At 37.2% G+C, this 17,721-nt stretch overlaps 1 protein-coding gene across 6 annotated transcripts in view; it reads right to left on the reverse strand.

The window, feature by feature from the left end:
• THADA (THADA armadillo repeat containing) overlaps window positions 1–16,725 on the reverse strand; it is a 293,514-nt gene extending 276,789 nt beyond the window's left edge. Inside the window, exons 1-11 of one of the 6 annotated variants that reach the window (XM_070429113.1) lie at window positions 16,433–16,709; window positions 13,341–13,434; window positions 12,966–13,060; window positions 12,137–12,267; window positions 10,648–10,796; window positions 10,497–10,529; window positions 10,195–10,243; window positions 6,903–7,090; window positions 4,596–4,690; window positions 3,289–3,509; window positions 1,521–2,227 (exon numbers count right to left, since the gene is read on the reverse strand). In XM_070429113.1, coding sequence (XP_070285214.1) covers window positions 1,521–2,227; window positions 3,289–3,509; window positions 4,596–4,690; window positions 6,903–7,090; window positions 10,195–10,243; window positions 10,497–10,529; window positions 10,648–10,796; window positions 12,137–12,267; window positions 12,966–13,060; window positions 13,341–13,416 — 1,744 coding nt within the window. In that variant the 5' untranslated portion in view covers window positions 13,417–13,434; window positions 16,433–16,709. Of the gene's footprint in view, window positions 1–1,520; window positions 2,228–3,288; window positions 3,510–4,595; window positions 4,691–6,902; window positions 7,091–10,194; window positions 10,244–10,496; window positions 10,530–10,647; window positions 10,797–12,136; window positions 12,268–12,965; window positions 13,061–13,340; window positions 13,435–16,432 lie in introns of all 6 variants that reach the window. The other 5 variants (XM_070429112.1, XM_070429111.1, XM_070429110.1 and 2 more) reach the window with 5 other exon arrangements.
• Between the last annotated feature and the right edge of the window lie 996 nt (window positions 16,726–17,721).

The raw sequence follows: 17,721 nt of genomic DNA on the forward strand, positions 1-17,721 counted from the left end.
GATGCTTTCAGAGACTAGGACATCAGCCATTACTAAGTGGACAGGGAGCTCTGGGCCACAGGACACCTTGAGATAAAAGTCAATCCTACCTTACTTCAGAACTTATTCATTCTGGACTTCAGATGGCTTCTCAATAAGGCAAGAAAAATTATTAAAAACTAAAACAATGACTTATTTTTATGTATAGGAATCAGACTTTTCAACTATCTCATAGTTACTCTTTGAAGTATTGAAAGTTTTTAAATTATCTTAGTTGCAAATATTCTTAAAATGTGATGTAGGGTGCCATATTCCTGCTTCGCTAAACAGAATAATATTAAGATTTGCATAATGAGTCAGGATCATAATTTTAGGCATTAATTACTGAATTGTGCTGTAATGCAGTGACTCCTGCAGTTACAGAGTTTCCATGGGATGCTTACCCCATTCTAAATTATTATAGACGGCTGTTTCCTGAGGTGACGCCTCTCAATGTTTTGTCTTTTTCCCACAGGCAAAAACTTGCTACAGCCATTTTACCTGTTTAACCTTGCCAAAACAGTTTTCAATTACTGTTTTTATCACTTCAATGTTTATATAAAACACACAAACTTTTACTCCATTCTGACAACCAAATAACAAATAAGAACTTGACAAAAGAATTTTAAAAACCTAGTACAGAAGTCCCCCCTTATCCACAGTTTCACTTTCCACAGTTTCAGTTACCTACGGTCAACCATGATCCAAAAACATTAAATGAAAATTTCCAGAAATAAACAAGTCGCAAGTTTTGAATTGCACACCGTTCTGAGTAGGTGATGAAATATAGCACAGTCCCACTCTGTTCAGCCCAGGACGTGAATCTTCCCTTTGCCCAGTGTATCCACACTGTATACCGTATCTGCCCATTAGTCACTTAGTGGCCAATTCAGTTAGGACTGTTGCTATATCACAGTGCTTGTGTAAAATAAGTAACCTTTATTTTACTAATAATGGTCCTGAACCAAAGAATAGTGATGCCAACAATTCAGGCATGCCAAAGAAAAGTCGTAAAGTGCTTTCTTTAAGTGAAAAAAATAAAAGTTCTTGACTTAATAAGGGGAAAAAAATCTGAGGTTGCTAAGATTTATAGTAAAAATGACTCCATGAAACTGTCTAATTTATAAAGTAAACTTTATCATAAGTATGTATGCATAGGGAAAAACATAGTATACATGGGGTTCAGTACTATCCATAGCTTCAGGCATCCACTGAGGGTCTTTAAGTGTATCCCCTGCAGATAAGGAGGGACTACTATAATAAAATAAACCTCATAATCATAACTGGAATCTATCCTTAGCCTGTAGAAATGACTTCAATCAAAAAACTCTATTCAGCTATGTGCAGTAGCATTTGGTTTCAATCTGAAATCCTTAATGTTAATATCCTTCTTTACTATTTAAATTTGAACATTTAAATTTGAATATAGTCAACATCTGCCTGGGTAACTACATTTAAGAATCCTAATTAGAAATTACTAAAACAAAAATGCATTTTCTTACCAGTTCTAGCATCAGCAGAAGTCTGAAGAATCTTTACCATGTAGCTTAAGCTTTCAGGGTTGCAATTCAATAATTTTGGCAAGTAATAATCAATCACATAAGATTTTTGATCCAGATTTCCTTCACACAGTATGTGAAGGAGAGGAGAAACCCAAGTCTCATGCCACTGATCAATCCAAGTACTGTCGACAGCCTGAGATTTCAAATGACTCTTATGATTTTTAAACATGGCTTCTAAGAGGTCACTTGCATAAGGTACCAATGACTGGTCTCCCATCACCTCTAAGATTTGCGATGGAATAGTTTTAGCTAACGCCAAAATATGTTCAGTTCCTATGCAATCTACTAAACAACCAAGGCATATGTACTTCCCTTTAATATGCCATTCCAATCGCAGGAGACTCTGGGTCAGTTCAAAAATGAAAGGATCAGCAGCCAAATCCGATTTTTCTAGCTTTGACTCTGCAACAGTGAGCTGGTGCATTTGGAGAATGTTTCTGAATATGATTTTGGTTTGGTGTCTCAAAGCATCCAATGGGTGTTCCCAGTGGGTATAGACATATTCCAAAAGTCTTCTAGCTATGCTTGAATTCCCATTCAGACTGTCCTTTAGGCTTGGGGAACTTGATTCAAGAACATGTATGGCTGAGTTAGTCCAAGATGCCAAAATTCTGGACAGAAACATTTCTAGAGTTGATTCCTTGATCCTAAAGAAAAATGAGCTGTATTATTATAAAGTGGCTAGTAAAAGAAATTTCATGTTATAATCATTTAAACTTTAAAGATATAAAATACAAAGAATGATCAGAAAATTCAATCATTATTAAATTTACAACAAAAATTATAAACAAGGCCAAAAAAGACCTCAAATTTGTATCTAAATCTATTCATCTTGTAAAATATAATCTAAAAAAAAAAGATATAAGGAAACTTTTAGGGGGTGATGTAAATGTTAATTCTTTTGATTGTGATGATTGTTTCACAGGTATTTTAAAACATACTGAGGAGCTAGGGTTGGGAAAAGTTCATTGGAATGGGGTTTCTGAAAATATTTTAAAGTTGATTATAGTGATAGTTGCACCATCTTGTGAATATACAAGAAAACCCTACACAAACCCTACAAATTATATCTCAATTAATCTGTTATAAAATAACAAAATGAAGAATAAATTTTAAAATATGCACAAAATTTAAAAATATGTACAATTTAAAAATACATATAAACTGAAAAACATGTAGTTTATTTTAGGACATTGTACTTTTCTCCCTTTATCTACATATTCATTATTATCAAGCTGTATCTATGGTTTGACATGTTAAGCACATGAACACTTTCAGGTATTATGGCCTGAAAAACATAAAAAAAGAATAAATAAAATATAATCCAATGAAGTCAAAAAACTGAGGAACAGTTCTGGCTCAGGTGCTTCTTAGAAACATGCTTTTAGCCTAAAGCATTTACTTTTCTAAAGCATTCACTTTACCCATTCAAGAAATGAGGTTTCCTATCCTAGCTATTAGACGTGTAAAGATCACACTGAATTACCTATGATAAAGTTGTTTATAAACTATAATGTACTATACATATAGAAACCTCCTCCCATCATCCATTTTTTTCTTGTTCTACTTTCACACCCACTTCATTCCCTTTTGATTTAGGATTATGCCAACCACTTTTCATTGAATTACTAAGTATGCTGGCTCAGTTGCCATCTTTTAAATGTCTGACAAGCAAAATAAAATATGAGACAGCAGCATCAAAACTCACTGTGAACTCAAGGTGAACAGAACATGCACAGTATCCAAGAGCAGGGCCTCCCCACTTGGGCCCATCCTCCCATTCTGCCAGTCCAACATGGTGAGTGTCCCCTGACACAGGAACAGGAGAGCTGACTCGGAGACATCAGCACCACAAAGGCTCCTGCAGGAGTGCACAAACCACTCCGGGGCGCTCGTGCAGTCCACAGAACAGAGAAGCAAACTACTAATCTGAAAAATATAACAGAGCTAATACATGTAAAGCCTCTAAAACTTTTCAGAGATATTTCAAAATAGAAATCCAAAATTCTCTTTCCCCCTAAACATCCTAAGAAATGAACCTAATGGTGAAAAAGCCGTAAGTGTTAAGATTATTATAACAATAGAAAACAAAATCTAAGTGCATGAACCATTTTGCTGGTTTGAATGTACTGGCAGAGCACAACACATCGCCACCTGTAGGTGGATGAGCTTAACTAATGCTTTTGAGAGGTGATTTAGAAAGAAAATTTTTAATTTTATCCAATAATTACTGTGTGATCTCAGAGCATGGCACACATCTATTTTGCATAAAGTCAGGCAAAGAGCTAAAATAAGTTTCTAGACAACAAAGGAAAAAACTGCTAGTAATAAATATAAGGATTGTGGCACAAATTATCAAATTATACTCTCCATATGATCAATTTCACTGAACTGATTCTAGCATGCTTCCTGTCTAAAATACAATATTTGGGTTATTCTTAATAAAAATTCATACTTATAAAAAAAACTTATTACTGTATATGTGTACATTAATCTCTAAATATTTTATAATACTGAGAGAACTGAATAACCAGCCCTAGAAAAAAACTAAGATACATATAAAAATGTTGATAGTGTGACTGAATCACTTTCTCTCTTATGCTTGGAACAGGGCTGATTGAACTAAGGAAAGATACCTGTAAGTTCGAATAACAAACTCCATGCTGGAATGTGTGCTATGACATTCAATATAATTAGAGAAAGCCACATTGTGGCTTCTGTTCCGCACCATACTTTTTTCTGTATTTGAAAATAGCTCAAATTGATTGATTTGTACTTGATTTCTATGAAAAATAAAAATAAAAATGTTGATGGTGATTATCTTTGTGAGATGGATTTATAGGTAACTTGTGTTATTTCTGCTTTATCTGAATTTTTGCAACTACCTCTTATATATGAGAAAAAGGTCATCAGGAAGATTGTGCAAAAAAAATTTGAATTCATTTATTTAAAAATATTTTTAAACATGCGTCAAACTATCAATAAAATTCAATTCTAAAAAGGAGATGCACTCACCAAATCAGGAATCTTTTCAGGTGGATGAAACATAGCCTTAATAAAAAGAATAACAGCTAAACCAGATGTACTGTGAATTGTCCGCAAGAGGTCATCTATTTGGCAAAAAAAGTAAATAGTATGTTATTAAATAATGATGGATATTTGGTACAGTAGAAAGAGCAGATGCTGCAGAGTAAGAGTCCTGGGTGCAATACCCAGCTTGAAAATTGCAAGGCCTATTGCAATTTTCCTAGGTGAATAGGCCTTCCAACTCAGCTCCCAGGGACTCAGCTTTCTCTTCTGTAAAATGGGAAAATATAACTCCTATCTGACACAGTTGTTATAATATTTAAATGAATAATGAACATAAAGGCTTTATGCTCAACACATAAATACTCAATAAATGTGATTCCTTCCTCTCCCCTCTAACATCCAATCTTTCTTCCTCTCCATCTACAGTCTCCCAACACATCTAGCAGCAACATCGCCTGTCCCCTCCCGTCCACCAATGCTTCTGCATCCCAAGCCCCTTTACATTACTTTTTCATAGTGATTTCAGGGCTTGTATAAAGAGTCTGCATCAGTGCTAATTACAAACTTTGCTATCGTTGGCACTGCACCCAGACAATCTTGACTTGCTACCTTCATTTTGTTTTCTATTAGCCTCTGGTTTGTCAGAAAGTATACTAAATAATATGGTGAATTATTTAACCTGTTGAAAGATTATAAATACCCACTATAAGTTGCCTACTAATTATCCATTATGTCCTTTATCCATGTTAACAGAACTATGACTTTGATTGAGGCATCCATGTGCCCAGCCAAAGGCAAGATAATTGCTTCCTCAATCTTCCTTGCAATTAAAGGCAGCCATATGAGGGTTCAGGCCAATGGGAGGTAAGCACAAATCTCTTGGGTACTTTCCATTTCCTCATTAAAAGTAAAGATGCAACTGGCTCTCCTTCCTAACTTAAACAGAGACATGCTGACTGGAGCTACAGCAGCCATATGGCAACCACAAGGCAGCAAACGTGGGGGAAAGCCAATCTGCTTATGAGCCAAAAAGCAGAAATGTGTGGGTTCTAGACTGTCTACAGTAGTTCTGGATCACCTGCTCCTGAACTTCTTGTTATGTGAGAAGGAGGGAAGGCACATATGCTTAAGTCCCTGAAGTTCAGTTTTCTGCTTATAGATAAACACTTTACTGATACAGGAAGCTTTATAATCCTTGGGAAAATAGCATTGATTAGATGCCATCAACTTTTCAGAAAAGAGGCTACCTGATATTAATATCATGTCTTCTCTGCATTTCACCAAGCAGTCATTTTTTTTCAGGTTTAACAAATTTCGCTTTTAAAAGCAAATATCCTCAGAAAAGATGCCTGTGAATTATGTCTTAATAAGAATAACTTTCCTTCTATATCCTTTCATAATAATGATGTCTTTAGTTTTTAAAAAGTTTTATTACTCAAACGTGCAGCTCTAAACACTATAATTTAGTCTTGTCCAATCTTTAAAACTTTGATATGTGTCTAAGTGTCTTTCAATCAACATGTGCCCTCTCCACCCCTTTCTTTTTGTTACAATTTCTCTGAAGAACTCTGGCCTCCAGACCTGTTGAGTTTCCCACAATCTGGATATTGCGTTTGTTTACTCCTGGTGAAGTTCAACATGTTCCTCTATAATTCCTGAAAACTGGCAGGGGACCTAGAAACAGGACCAGTCTCCAGTCCAATCCCTTTGGTGGTAAAAGCAAGACTCTAAGGGGCACATTGTGTCTGGTGATAGTCTAACTCTATCATTTCATTTTAATTTATTAGTTGAAATACTCTAAGAAGAAGACATGTCTTCTCACTATTTGATTCCCCAGTGGTACAGTTCACATGAACAGAAGCAACATATGAGTTTAAAGAGGCATAATGACCAGCCTCACAATGACTACTGTCACTAGCTGAGATAATACCTGCTGCTAGGGAGAAATGTGTGGATTACACCAATCTTTCCATACCTTCCTTCCAAATTTGGAAATTTCTTCTCCAGAATTTTCTTTTGCTGCTTAAAGTCTGTGGCCTTTCAACACTAAGAATGTTAGGTTTTCTTCTTTATATACAATACATGCACACTTAGAAAAATCCTTCAACCTTATCCCTTGCTGAATTGGCACATTTGAAAGAAAAAGCATTAAAACCTTGTAATCCCAGGCCTTTCCCCACTTTGAGGGGCTGAGGAAGGAGAAGTTCTACATCTCTGGTAAGTATCATATATTTCATGCCATTATTAGCAAAAATTGAGTGACAATTACAATCATCAGTTTTTTACACTTACCATCATTTAAAAACTTGGTAAAAATACTCAGCAGTTCACACATACTCTGCCATGTGGGAGAACTGGAAACGTTTGAATTAATTCTCTGGAGGCCTTGAACTTTTTGTACTAACATTACTGCAACTCTAATGCCTACCAATAAGTCATTCATCAACTGCGTTTGAACAATATGATTTCCAGCAAATTTTCTACAATGAAGAAAAGACATCATTACAAAAGAAAAGTCAAATAAAAATGTCACCATTTCTATCACTCTTCAAAATAGCACATTCCTCAAAGGGCCAAATTCCATTTTAGATTATAGCAGACATTTATGCCTTTCTCTTCTAGTCTCATGTACATTCCAATTATGTGGACATTTATTGGAAACTTTCAACACTCTTAACTTACTGCAACATTTGCCTCTTTCCAGCCAGTGACTAGCCTCATTTCTCCTTTTTAGTGTAAGAATAACAAATTAAAAATGAACAACAAATTATAAACGTCAACACTGCCTCAGCCTTGATACACTTTCTTAACCTGACTTTCTCCTGCTTCACCATCACTTCTTAGACACCTTGGCTAGTTCATGCTGTTCTCCATGACCTCTTTATGTTAGAGCTCTCCATTACTCAGACCCTAGTCCTCTTTTTTATCCATCTAATTCATTCCCCTGATGCTGATCTCATCTAGCTAATTCATTATAGCTTTAGATTATAATCTATATGCTGTCAATTCCCAAATTGTTATCTCCAGCCCAGACCTCTCCTTATAATTCCAGACTTGTATCTGAAGCTTCCTACTCACTATCTTCATGTGGATGTCTAACAGACACCTCAAACTGTATGAACCTATCTTCAACTCCAAACCTGTTCCACCTGCTGGGATCTCTAAACTACAAAAACTTTATAATCATCCTTGACTTCTCTCTTCATTCCACCCTGTTGGCTCTACCTTCCTTCAAAATATGCCCAGAATCAGACCACCTCCACTGCTACTCCTAGCCTAGCCACTCTCATCTCTCCCTTGGGTTACTACAATAGCCTCCTAATTGGTCTCCCAGCTTCTATCTTTGCTCCTCTAAGCCAATTCTCAACAGAGCAGAACACAGAGTGATAATATGAAAACAGAAGTCAGGGAAAACAGTTGGGGGTTTCTCAAAAAGTTAAATATAGAATTACCATATCACCCAGCATTCTACTCCTAGGTATATGACCAAAACAATTGAAAATAGGGATTCAAGCGGACCCTGGTCTACCAATGTTTATAACAGCATTATTCACATTAGCCAAAAGATAGAAATAACCCAAATGTCCATCAACAGATAAACGGATAAACAAAACTGTGATATATACTAGTATACATATATATGAATATTATTCAGCCAAAAAAAGGAATGAAATTCTAATACATGTTATAACATAGATTAACCTTTAAAATATAATTGAAATAAGCCAGACACAAGAAGACAAATATTGTATTCCATTTATTTGGGGTATCTAGAACATGCAAATTTAAACAGACAGAAAGTAGAATGAATGCAGGCTACTATAGGTTATGGGAAGGGATAAAAAGACTGTAAATTCTCTTTTGGACACATTGAATTTGAGACACATGCAAAATATTCAAGTTAAGATATATAACTGACTATATAAATCTACCGCTCAGGGAAGAGAGCTAAGTTGGAATGATAAATCTGGAAATCATTAAGTACAGAGATAATGGCTGATATCGAAGAGTGGATGATATTAAATAGTCTAACGAAGAGAATTAAAAGGACAGAACCCACATTTAAGAGATAAACTGAGAAAGAAGAGCCTAAAAGGCGACAGAGAAGGAGCTCCTTCTTTGTAAGGCAAAAGGAGACCTTGGGTTAAGGACAGCCCACGGATATTACTCCTACTCTCCCCAGAACCTCCCTGAACCAACACCCAAGATATTTGAAACATTAAGAGACATAAATACACAAGAACAACAAATAGACAATGAGACAATAATACAATTGTAAAAGCTACAAAGCAGATGGATAAGTCATAACTAACTTAGCAAAATCAAGAAAAGTGACTACTAAGCCAGAGAACAAATCCAGAAGCTACCTAATTTGCAAGCCCAAAAGCCTAAGAATTGTGGGCACCAGGTACTTCTTGATGTGGAGGTAAATGTAGGGCTGAAAACAGGAAGACTGACAACAAGTTTGGTGAAATAAAATAAAAACACTGGATCATACCTCCAAACCAGCAAACAACTGGTCTACCTCTAGAGACTGTAAAACATCAGGTGTCCGGACAGGAAGACAGCACACACAGAAGAAGTAGCAATACCATATTACAAACAGAAATTAGGTAAATATATGCAAAATAAATGCCAAATGCCAGGACTTCAGCTTTCAGACCCAGTAATCAGAATATTAAGCCAGTGGTTTTGAAGATTCTTCCATGGTGCGTCTACTACCCATGCAAAAAGACTGACATTAGGGGTTCCCCAAAGAAAAAGCCCAACTGGCTAACCCACAATAAAACCTGTAATCAACCATACCCATGTGCACAGAGATTCAAATCAACTCTCAGTGCCCCATTCTTAACCATGAGTGCTCAGCCTAGGATCACCGGCCTTCTGAGGAAAGCTTCTACCAACAAATATAGCGACCAAAGCAGCAAACAGGAAAAAAAGCAACTTAGAAGAAATAGAAGCTATGTAAAGATAAAATACTTTAAAAAGCTGTCATTAATATCTTCAGAGAGATTACAGAGAGTATTTCATCCACAAACTAAGAACAGGTTGCTATGAAAAAGAAACTTTCAGGTAGAGGAAAGAGTTCTTCCCTTTCTGCTCTGGCTGGTTTTTCTCAGTGGTTAGAGCATCGGCCTATAGACCAAACGGTCGCATGTTCAATTCCCTGTCAAAAGCACGTAGCTGGGTTGCAGGTTCGATCCCCAGCCCTGATTGGGACCAGTGTGGGAAGCAACCAATCAATGTGTCTCTCTCACATTGATGTTTCTCTCTCTCTCTCTTCCTCCCTTCCATTCTCCCTGAAAATCAATGGAAAAAATACCCTCAGAGGAGGATCAACAAATAAATAAATAAATAAATAAATAAATAAATAAATACTTCCCTTTCTCATTTAGTCTCATAGTAACTTATATTTTTAAAAATTAAATGTCAAACCTCTAAAAAATAAATTTAAATAATCTGGTCTAACATTTATGGAGAGGGATAGAAAGGAGCACATTACAGAACTTTTAAAAATGTTCCTTTGTACAAAGACAATGTACAACTGCAAGTATACACAAGCATGCAAACATGTAACACTTGCCTATTTTCTTCTGTGATTTCAATTAAACTCTTCTGTAGAAAATGAAGCACTGAAAGGAAAAGAATATACTGATAAAACAGAATTTAAAAACTTTGAACTTTAACTTCAGAACAAGAAAATATTTTAAATCACTGTTACCTAAAATATCATAGTATAGAAGTAGAAATTTAAAAGAAAGGAACATGATATACCTTAGTTATCTGCAGTACTCTATCTACTGCCAAGAAACTTAAAAGAACCTGTTCCAAAATGACTCATACAAGCAGTCACCTCTCAGAATAAAATAAAATAATAGGACTTACCATTTTCAAGAAGATTATTAACGCTTGTTATACCTGTGGAGAGAAAATTAACACTGGTAAGAAGTTTCAGCACCAAAGTTAACATCACTTAAAAACAATGATGTAGTAACCGGTGTTAACCAGGAAAATTACTAGAAAAGAGCTGGCTTACCCAACTTAAAGTTCTCCATACAGGAAGATATATTGTCAATTACTTTCCTATAAGAGTATAGATCAGTAGTATTTAATTCTTCCTGAAGACGAGAAGTAAAACTTTGTATGGCCTCAGTAAGAAAAAATTCAGGCAGGCAATTTAGTGAGCTAGAAAAAGAAGCAAATATTGAAAATCTTGACAACTCAGTAGTATAAGAATATGTGAAGGAGAGGAATCATTACACATGAAGGAATTATTGAAACAGACCTTCACAATACTGCCAGAAAATAACTTAGATTATCCTCAACAGAGTAACCAGAGTGATATTACCAAAACATCATATTATTCCTCTACCTGAAATCATCCAATAATGTCCCACCCAAAGTAATAACCAAAGTGCTTACAATGACTTGTAAGACACTGTCGATCTGGTCCCACCGTTACTTCTCATCTTGACCCTTGTTCACTATCTCTAGCTACATGGTCTTCCTTTGTTCCAACAACATGCCAAAGCCTTTGCTCTTGCTACTTCCTCCACCTGGAACAGTTTCCTTCAAATATAACCAATAATCATTCCCTCATCTGTTTTGGGTCAATTTCAAATATCACCCTATCAATAACTGAGCAAAGATATCTAAAGTGACCACTATGTTTTAACTCTAACCCTCATCCCATCCTTGGGTCTCCCTTTCCCTCTTCTCTGCTTTATTTTTCTCTACAGCACTCATACCACCTAATTCTATATATTTTGCTTCTTTATTTTGTGTATTTTCTATTCCTCTTAGAATGTAACCTTCATTCTAGACTTATTCACTATATCCCCAAAGCCTAGAAGAATACTTTGACACACAGCAGATGATCAGTAAAAATTTACTAAATGAATAAATTAAATTTTACATCAATTAATCTAAATCAAAACCAGTAGGCAATTTTTTTTTAATCTGGCTAAACCGTCCTGAAGTTTTTCTAGAAGAAAAAAAATCAAAAATGAAAATATTCTGAAAAAGAAGAGCCACTAGAGCAGTGGTTCTCAACCTTCTGGCCCTTTAAATACAGTTCCTCATGTTGTGACCCAACCATAAAATTATGTTCGTTGCTATTTCATAACTGTAATGTTGCTACTGTTATGAATCGTAATGTAAATATCTGATATGCAGGCTGATCTTAGGCGACCCCTGTGAAAGGGTCGTTCGACCGCCAAAGGGGTTGCGACCCATAGGTTGAGAACCACTGCTAGAGCAAGCATGTCAAACTCAAAGGCTAACACAGGCCAACTAAACGAGGCATGCAGCCTGCGGGCCGCAAGTTTGACATGCTTGCTCTAGAGAGATGACTTGCTCTAACATATAAACTACATGATCAAACTATAGTAAATAAAAGTGTGGTTTTGGTGTATAAACAAACAGTCCCAAGTCTAAAACCAAACCAGGGAAAGAATTTTTAATATTGGTTATTTTTTATCAAATTGAACGTTTATATGGCCCAATTCCCTTCCTTTTCTCCTTACCTTGCCAAGACTTTCTTCAAGGGATTCTTTAGACTCAAAGAAAGATAAATGCCTGCTAAAATATCCAGGCAACTTCTAATAGTGGGATCACACATGCCGTTTTTATCTGCCTTCTCCAGTAAAGGCACAATCTATAATCCAAAAAATTCAAAGTCATAGTAATTTTTTAAAATATCAAGCATAACAAAGTAACATGGATTCAACTACTCTTTCAATTCTCAATTATCATGTGAAATATTTTCTACTCTGCACTGTTAAGGATACTGATTTAAACACCTATTTCAGTATTTATTAACTTTATTAACATGCCCCCCAACTCCCACTTTACCCTCCAGACCCACCTCCATTGAGAATTACAGACCTGTCAATGGCTTAAGGTACAGGAATTCTGTAGCACAATTGAAAACCAATAATGCATTTAATTGCTTTCCAAAAAAATATTATGCAAGTTCAAATGATAAATCCTAATATTGAAATACTAGTAAGGACAGTCTTTACATTTTAAATTAACTTTTTAATGTGCCTGCTAAACAAGTTTTGAAGATTCTGATTAACAGAAATAATTTTTTAAAAATTTATCACCACAAAAGGTATGTATAATTATCACATTATCCTATCTACTTACAGCTCCAATGGTGACAGAAGCCTGAATATGGCTTCTGTTGCTACTTTGAATAAAAATACATACAATAAACAGAAAGAAAAACCTATTCTTTAATGCTACATTGATATTAAATAATAAGGACTCAAAACTTATCAATTAATTTTAAAAGTCCATAACAGCATGATAATCTTCAAGATATATCCATGAATATCAATTCAGCCTTACCTGTTTAACATAACGAATTTGTGACACTCCATCGGTGAGTTGTACACAATGTAACAGCAAAGAAGCTAGATTTTCTCTTTCCACATCAGCCAAAGCTATATAACATACACACAAAAATTTCTTCAGTGATTTAACAGTATATGGATATGAGTTTGCCTTTGTTACACATTCTATAAAACTTAAGTATTTATGAACCCAAAACACCAGGCAGAACTTAGCCTGAAAGAGTATTTTAAGAAAACCATTTTACATCCAAAACTGAATATAAAGAATATGGAAAAAAAAATAGCAAGTGTGCACATTAGGTGATATGAAGTCCCAGACATAAAATACTCTATTTGCAACCTAGAGAAGAAATAGTCAGAAATCACTTACTTCTCAAAGTTTCAAGGTCCTGATGACAAATGGTCAATGCAGTAACTTGTATTTCTTTCCTCTTCTTTACCACCATTTTAAAAGAAAGCAGCCACTGCACGAAAGAAGAGTTTAAGGCGTTGTCCTAATGCAGTTCCTGAACCTTAGCACTGTGAACATGTTAGGTCAGATAACTTTTTGCTATGGAGTTGTTGTCCTGTGCACTGTAGGATGATTAACACATCCCTGGCCTGTACGGAGTAGAGGTTAGTAGCATCTCCCTCACACCAAGTTGTGACAACCAAAAAATATCTCCAGTTATTGCCTCATGATTCCCTGGGGAGCAAAGTTGCTATCGGTTGAGAACCACTGGTCTAAGGATTTCTGCTTTGAAAAAGAAAAACTTTTTTTAAGCTCAAGAAGAGTTTATTATTGTCTATTTACCTAATATAAGCTAGTCTTTGTATTTAAAATACAGCAAGCCTTCACTTTAATAATAACAAAAGAAACCAGCATGGTTTTCCAAAAATAAAGTGTATCTAACTAACCTCAGTAGCTTCTTAGACTGACAGATCAGGAGATATCATAATATACTGTATCCTGATTTGTGAAAAGTATTTAGTAAAAAAAAAATGTGCATACTGTCCTTGTGAGTTTGCTTTTAGTTAACAGAGTTTATTTTAGTTACTTGGGTTCATCATGTACTGAACAAATGTACTTGAAAAATACACACTAATCATACCATGCCATCTGGAGAGAAGTCACTAGGGAAATGCTACATAGGGCTCTTTTCTTGGTGCAGTTAACATTTTTAGCAATCTATATGATGCAGATATTAGAGGACATAACATAGTGAATTTGTAAAAGAATGTAATGTTAATTTATAAAAGATACAAAGCTGGGAGGACATGTTGGATGATGGGATCAGGATTAAAAAACAGCCCAAGGAACTAGAATAAATTTACCAAGATGAACTAGAAATAAATGTAAACTGCTGCATTCAGATTAGAAAAACATAATATAAAAATGCAGAATGAGGGTGCAGGAGGAAGTGAAATGCGATTTGAAACAGTTCGATATGTTGTTTGAAACAGCTCATTGTGAGCCAACAGCACAATATGACTGCTAAAAAGCACGTTAGAAGTCAGGTGGATTAAGGGAGTGCATGATCCCTTGGTCATCCCACAAGTCAGGTAACAGGTAGAGCATTAGGTGCAGTGATGGTGGCCACATCTTAAAGATCCATAATGAATAATGGAGCTTCCAAAGACCAACCAGACTTCTGAAGGGCCTAGAAAGCACCGCCTTCGGAGAAGAGCTTAGTTAACCAAAGGTGGTCTGGAGAAAAGAGGACAGGACAAGTGTCTTAAATGGCTGCCAGACTGGTTAGGAGAAAAGGGGTATAGATGTCTTTTGTTACAGATTAGAAAAAGGACAAGCCTCAGGGAGGCAAATTTCAGCTCAATTTAGAGGAAGACCTCCATGTCCCAAGTATGGAATGGGCTGCCTTTTAAACAAAGAATTCCCAACATTGGGAATATCCCTTTTCATTTGGACTCCTGTTATAGCCTCCTAACTGGTCTCCTCACTTCTACCCTTGCTTCTGAAAATTCCATTCTCTTCACAGTCATCCAAGCAATCTTTTTTAAAAACTTGAATCAATTCTAATTACTCTCTCCATCTTTCCAAAGGCTGCCAATTAACACGTAGAATAAAATCCAAACTTGAAACTTTGGCCTTCAAGACCTAAATATCTGGTCCTGACTTTCCCTACACTTCAAGTTCATCTTCTCTTCACCATCTCAGGGGCTCAGCTCTTCCTGCTGCTCTTATTCCTACCTAAGGGCCTTTGCATGTCCTGATACCGCTGCCTGTTAATGCTCATTCCACCAGATCCTTGCAAGGCTACTCCTTCAGGTCTCTTCTAGAATAACCCCTCCCAAGAGAACTCTTCTGTGACCATTCTATCTAAAATGCCACCATTCCTAGCCCTGGTTGGGTAGCTCAGTTGTTCAGAAGATCGTCCAATACTCCAAGGTTGTGGGTTCGATCTCTGGTCAGGGCACATACAAGAGGCAACCAATAAATGCATACATAAGTGGAACAACAAATTAATGTCTCTCTCTCTCTCTAAAAATTAATTTTTAAAAAGTGTTTAAGAATAAATAAAATGCCACCATTCCTACTCACACATAATTTCCATTACTTTTTTTTCATAGCATTTACTACTGCCTGAAACTACACTGACTGGGTTATTTGTATGTTGTCTGTGCTCCCTAGTCGTAAACTCCATGAAAGCAGCAACTTTTATCTGGTTTGTCCACTGTTTTAATTCTCAATTCCTAAAACAGTACCTGGTGCATATTATGGTGCTTGATAAATATTAGGTAAAAACATGTGAATTAATTAACAAACATTTTTCAGAGATGTTCTAGAAGTGATGCATGCCTTTAACGGCAGAAAGGTGGACTACCTAGTATCTAAAGTATATTCTATATATAAGTGACAAGCTAGTCCTGACACTAATGAACTCTGGTCCATTTGCAAAAGAAGATCTCAATATAGCAATGGCATGTGAAAAGCCACTTAACAGAAAAAGTAATAAAAATGGAGATCATTGGTCAAAGTTTAGAAGGGACAGAGACAGATAACTGGGGAGACTATTCTCTGGTAAATGGGGAGCAAGTTTGCAGCAGGATTTGATCTTGGGAACTTCGAGACTATACAGAAAAAAAGCGCCGAGCTTATGCGCGCTCAATGGGTGCCTACACGTTTGTCCCGATGAACGCGGCCTCCCGCGTAGGGAAAACCCACGCCCACCGAAAGGCACTGCTTAAGTGGCCAGAAGATGCTCAGCAATCATACTCCTCCTGGGTTCCCGTGGCAGCTTCCCTTTTCAACGCTACTTCACTCCCACCTACATCTTCCTGGCTGACTCCCACAAACATTCTCTAGGCAATTTTCCAACCGTGTGGAGTCCGTGGAATGAGGGGCGGGGGGGGGGGGGGGGTATTGGTTAAAATGCTGTCTCCCAGGAAACCTAAGCGACCAGCAATCAGTTTCCCCGACACTATATCTCGCGATGTTAAAGAACGGGACTTGGTGTCAGTCACCTGGTGGCCCCTAACCTAGCGATGGAGAGTCACGCGCCACCGCGGGCCTGGCAGACAGGACGCCTGAGATCCAAACCTCGTGCCCGTGGGCGTCACAGAAGAGTCGCCGCCGCCGAGGTGAGTCCCGGAAGCTCGTACAGTTCTACGGTGTCTCGGCAGCTCTCAACGTGGTCTGTCGACTACCGGGTCGCGGCGACGGGAGGGAAGCAGGAGGACCTGTCGGAGGAGTCATCGCGAGGATTGCGCTCATGGAACCCTCCAATCAGGAGTCCGGAAAGGTCGTGATGTCACCGGGGAGCGGAAGTCAGAGTGGGGATTCGGTTAGACTCGGACTTTGAGGAGTGCGCGGTAGCTGCCCTCCGGCGCTGGGACTAGCCTAGCGGGTTGGAATCTGCCCACCTTAATCCCGGAGGGAAGCTTAGACTGTGGTCCCCCCCACGTCCCAATGGTGGGAAGCACCTTTTCCTTCACGCAGACACTCGACCTTGTCCCACTCGGCTTGTTCAGCGCAGAGAGGGGCGAAAACTGCCCCCGCCACTCGGGAACGAGGACCCTAACAATATAAAAACCTGCAAGCGTGGGTAGGGGCTGGGGCGGGCTTTGAACTGCAGCCACAATAGGAATCTTGAATTTTGACGAAAATGAGAAATATTGAATGAGCTAACGTACGCCAACGTGTATTGATTCATTCGGCAAATAGATAAGTGCTATTGTTCGAGCGTTGCCAGACGCTAGCCTTGAAAGTTACCCACTATTTAGAGTGCACACTTTACGCGGACCTTTAAAAAGGTCCCTAAGAGCTGGGATGGGGGAAAGATCTGGCATAGACGCTGATGCTTTGTTCAAATGCAGCTAATTTGCAAAACAACTGAGAAACATTACAGTTCCCCAAACCTTTAGTCACATTGATGATCTTAAGTTTTTATTATTACTTTTCTGAATTTTATGTCACCTTCCCTTGTTTTTCTTTGTAGATTTGCCACATTTGTATCACTATAGAAAACCGTATTTTATTTGATTTTGAGCTTTTTCCATGGAATCGTTTTCTCTGGGACTTGACTTCCATCAGAATTGCTTTTGGCATTCATCCACATAAAAGCAAGTCTCTGTACTTCTTTCATTTGCTGTTATCTGGTATTCCGTTGCTTAATATACCACATTCATGTTTCCATTCCTCTCCTTTGGAGATTTGGATTGTTGATGAATGTGTGCAGAACTTTCTCTACAGCATTGTTTTTATAATACTTTTTTTTACCAGGACAGATAGTAAGAAATACATTGATCCTATG

Source organism: Myotis yumanensis, unplaced genomic scaffold (genome assembly GCF_028538775.1).
Source record: "Myotis yumanensis isolate MYYU_CA2020_CCGP unplaced genomic scaffold, mMyoYum1.0.hap1 SCAF_11, whole genome shotgun sequence".
Classification (NCBI taxonomy): Eukaryota; Metazoa; Chordata; class Mammalia; order Chiroptera; family Vespertilionidae; genus Myotis; species Myotis yumanensis.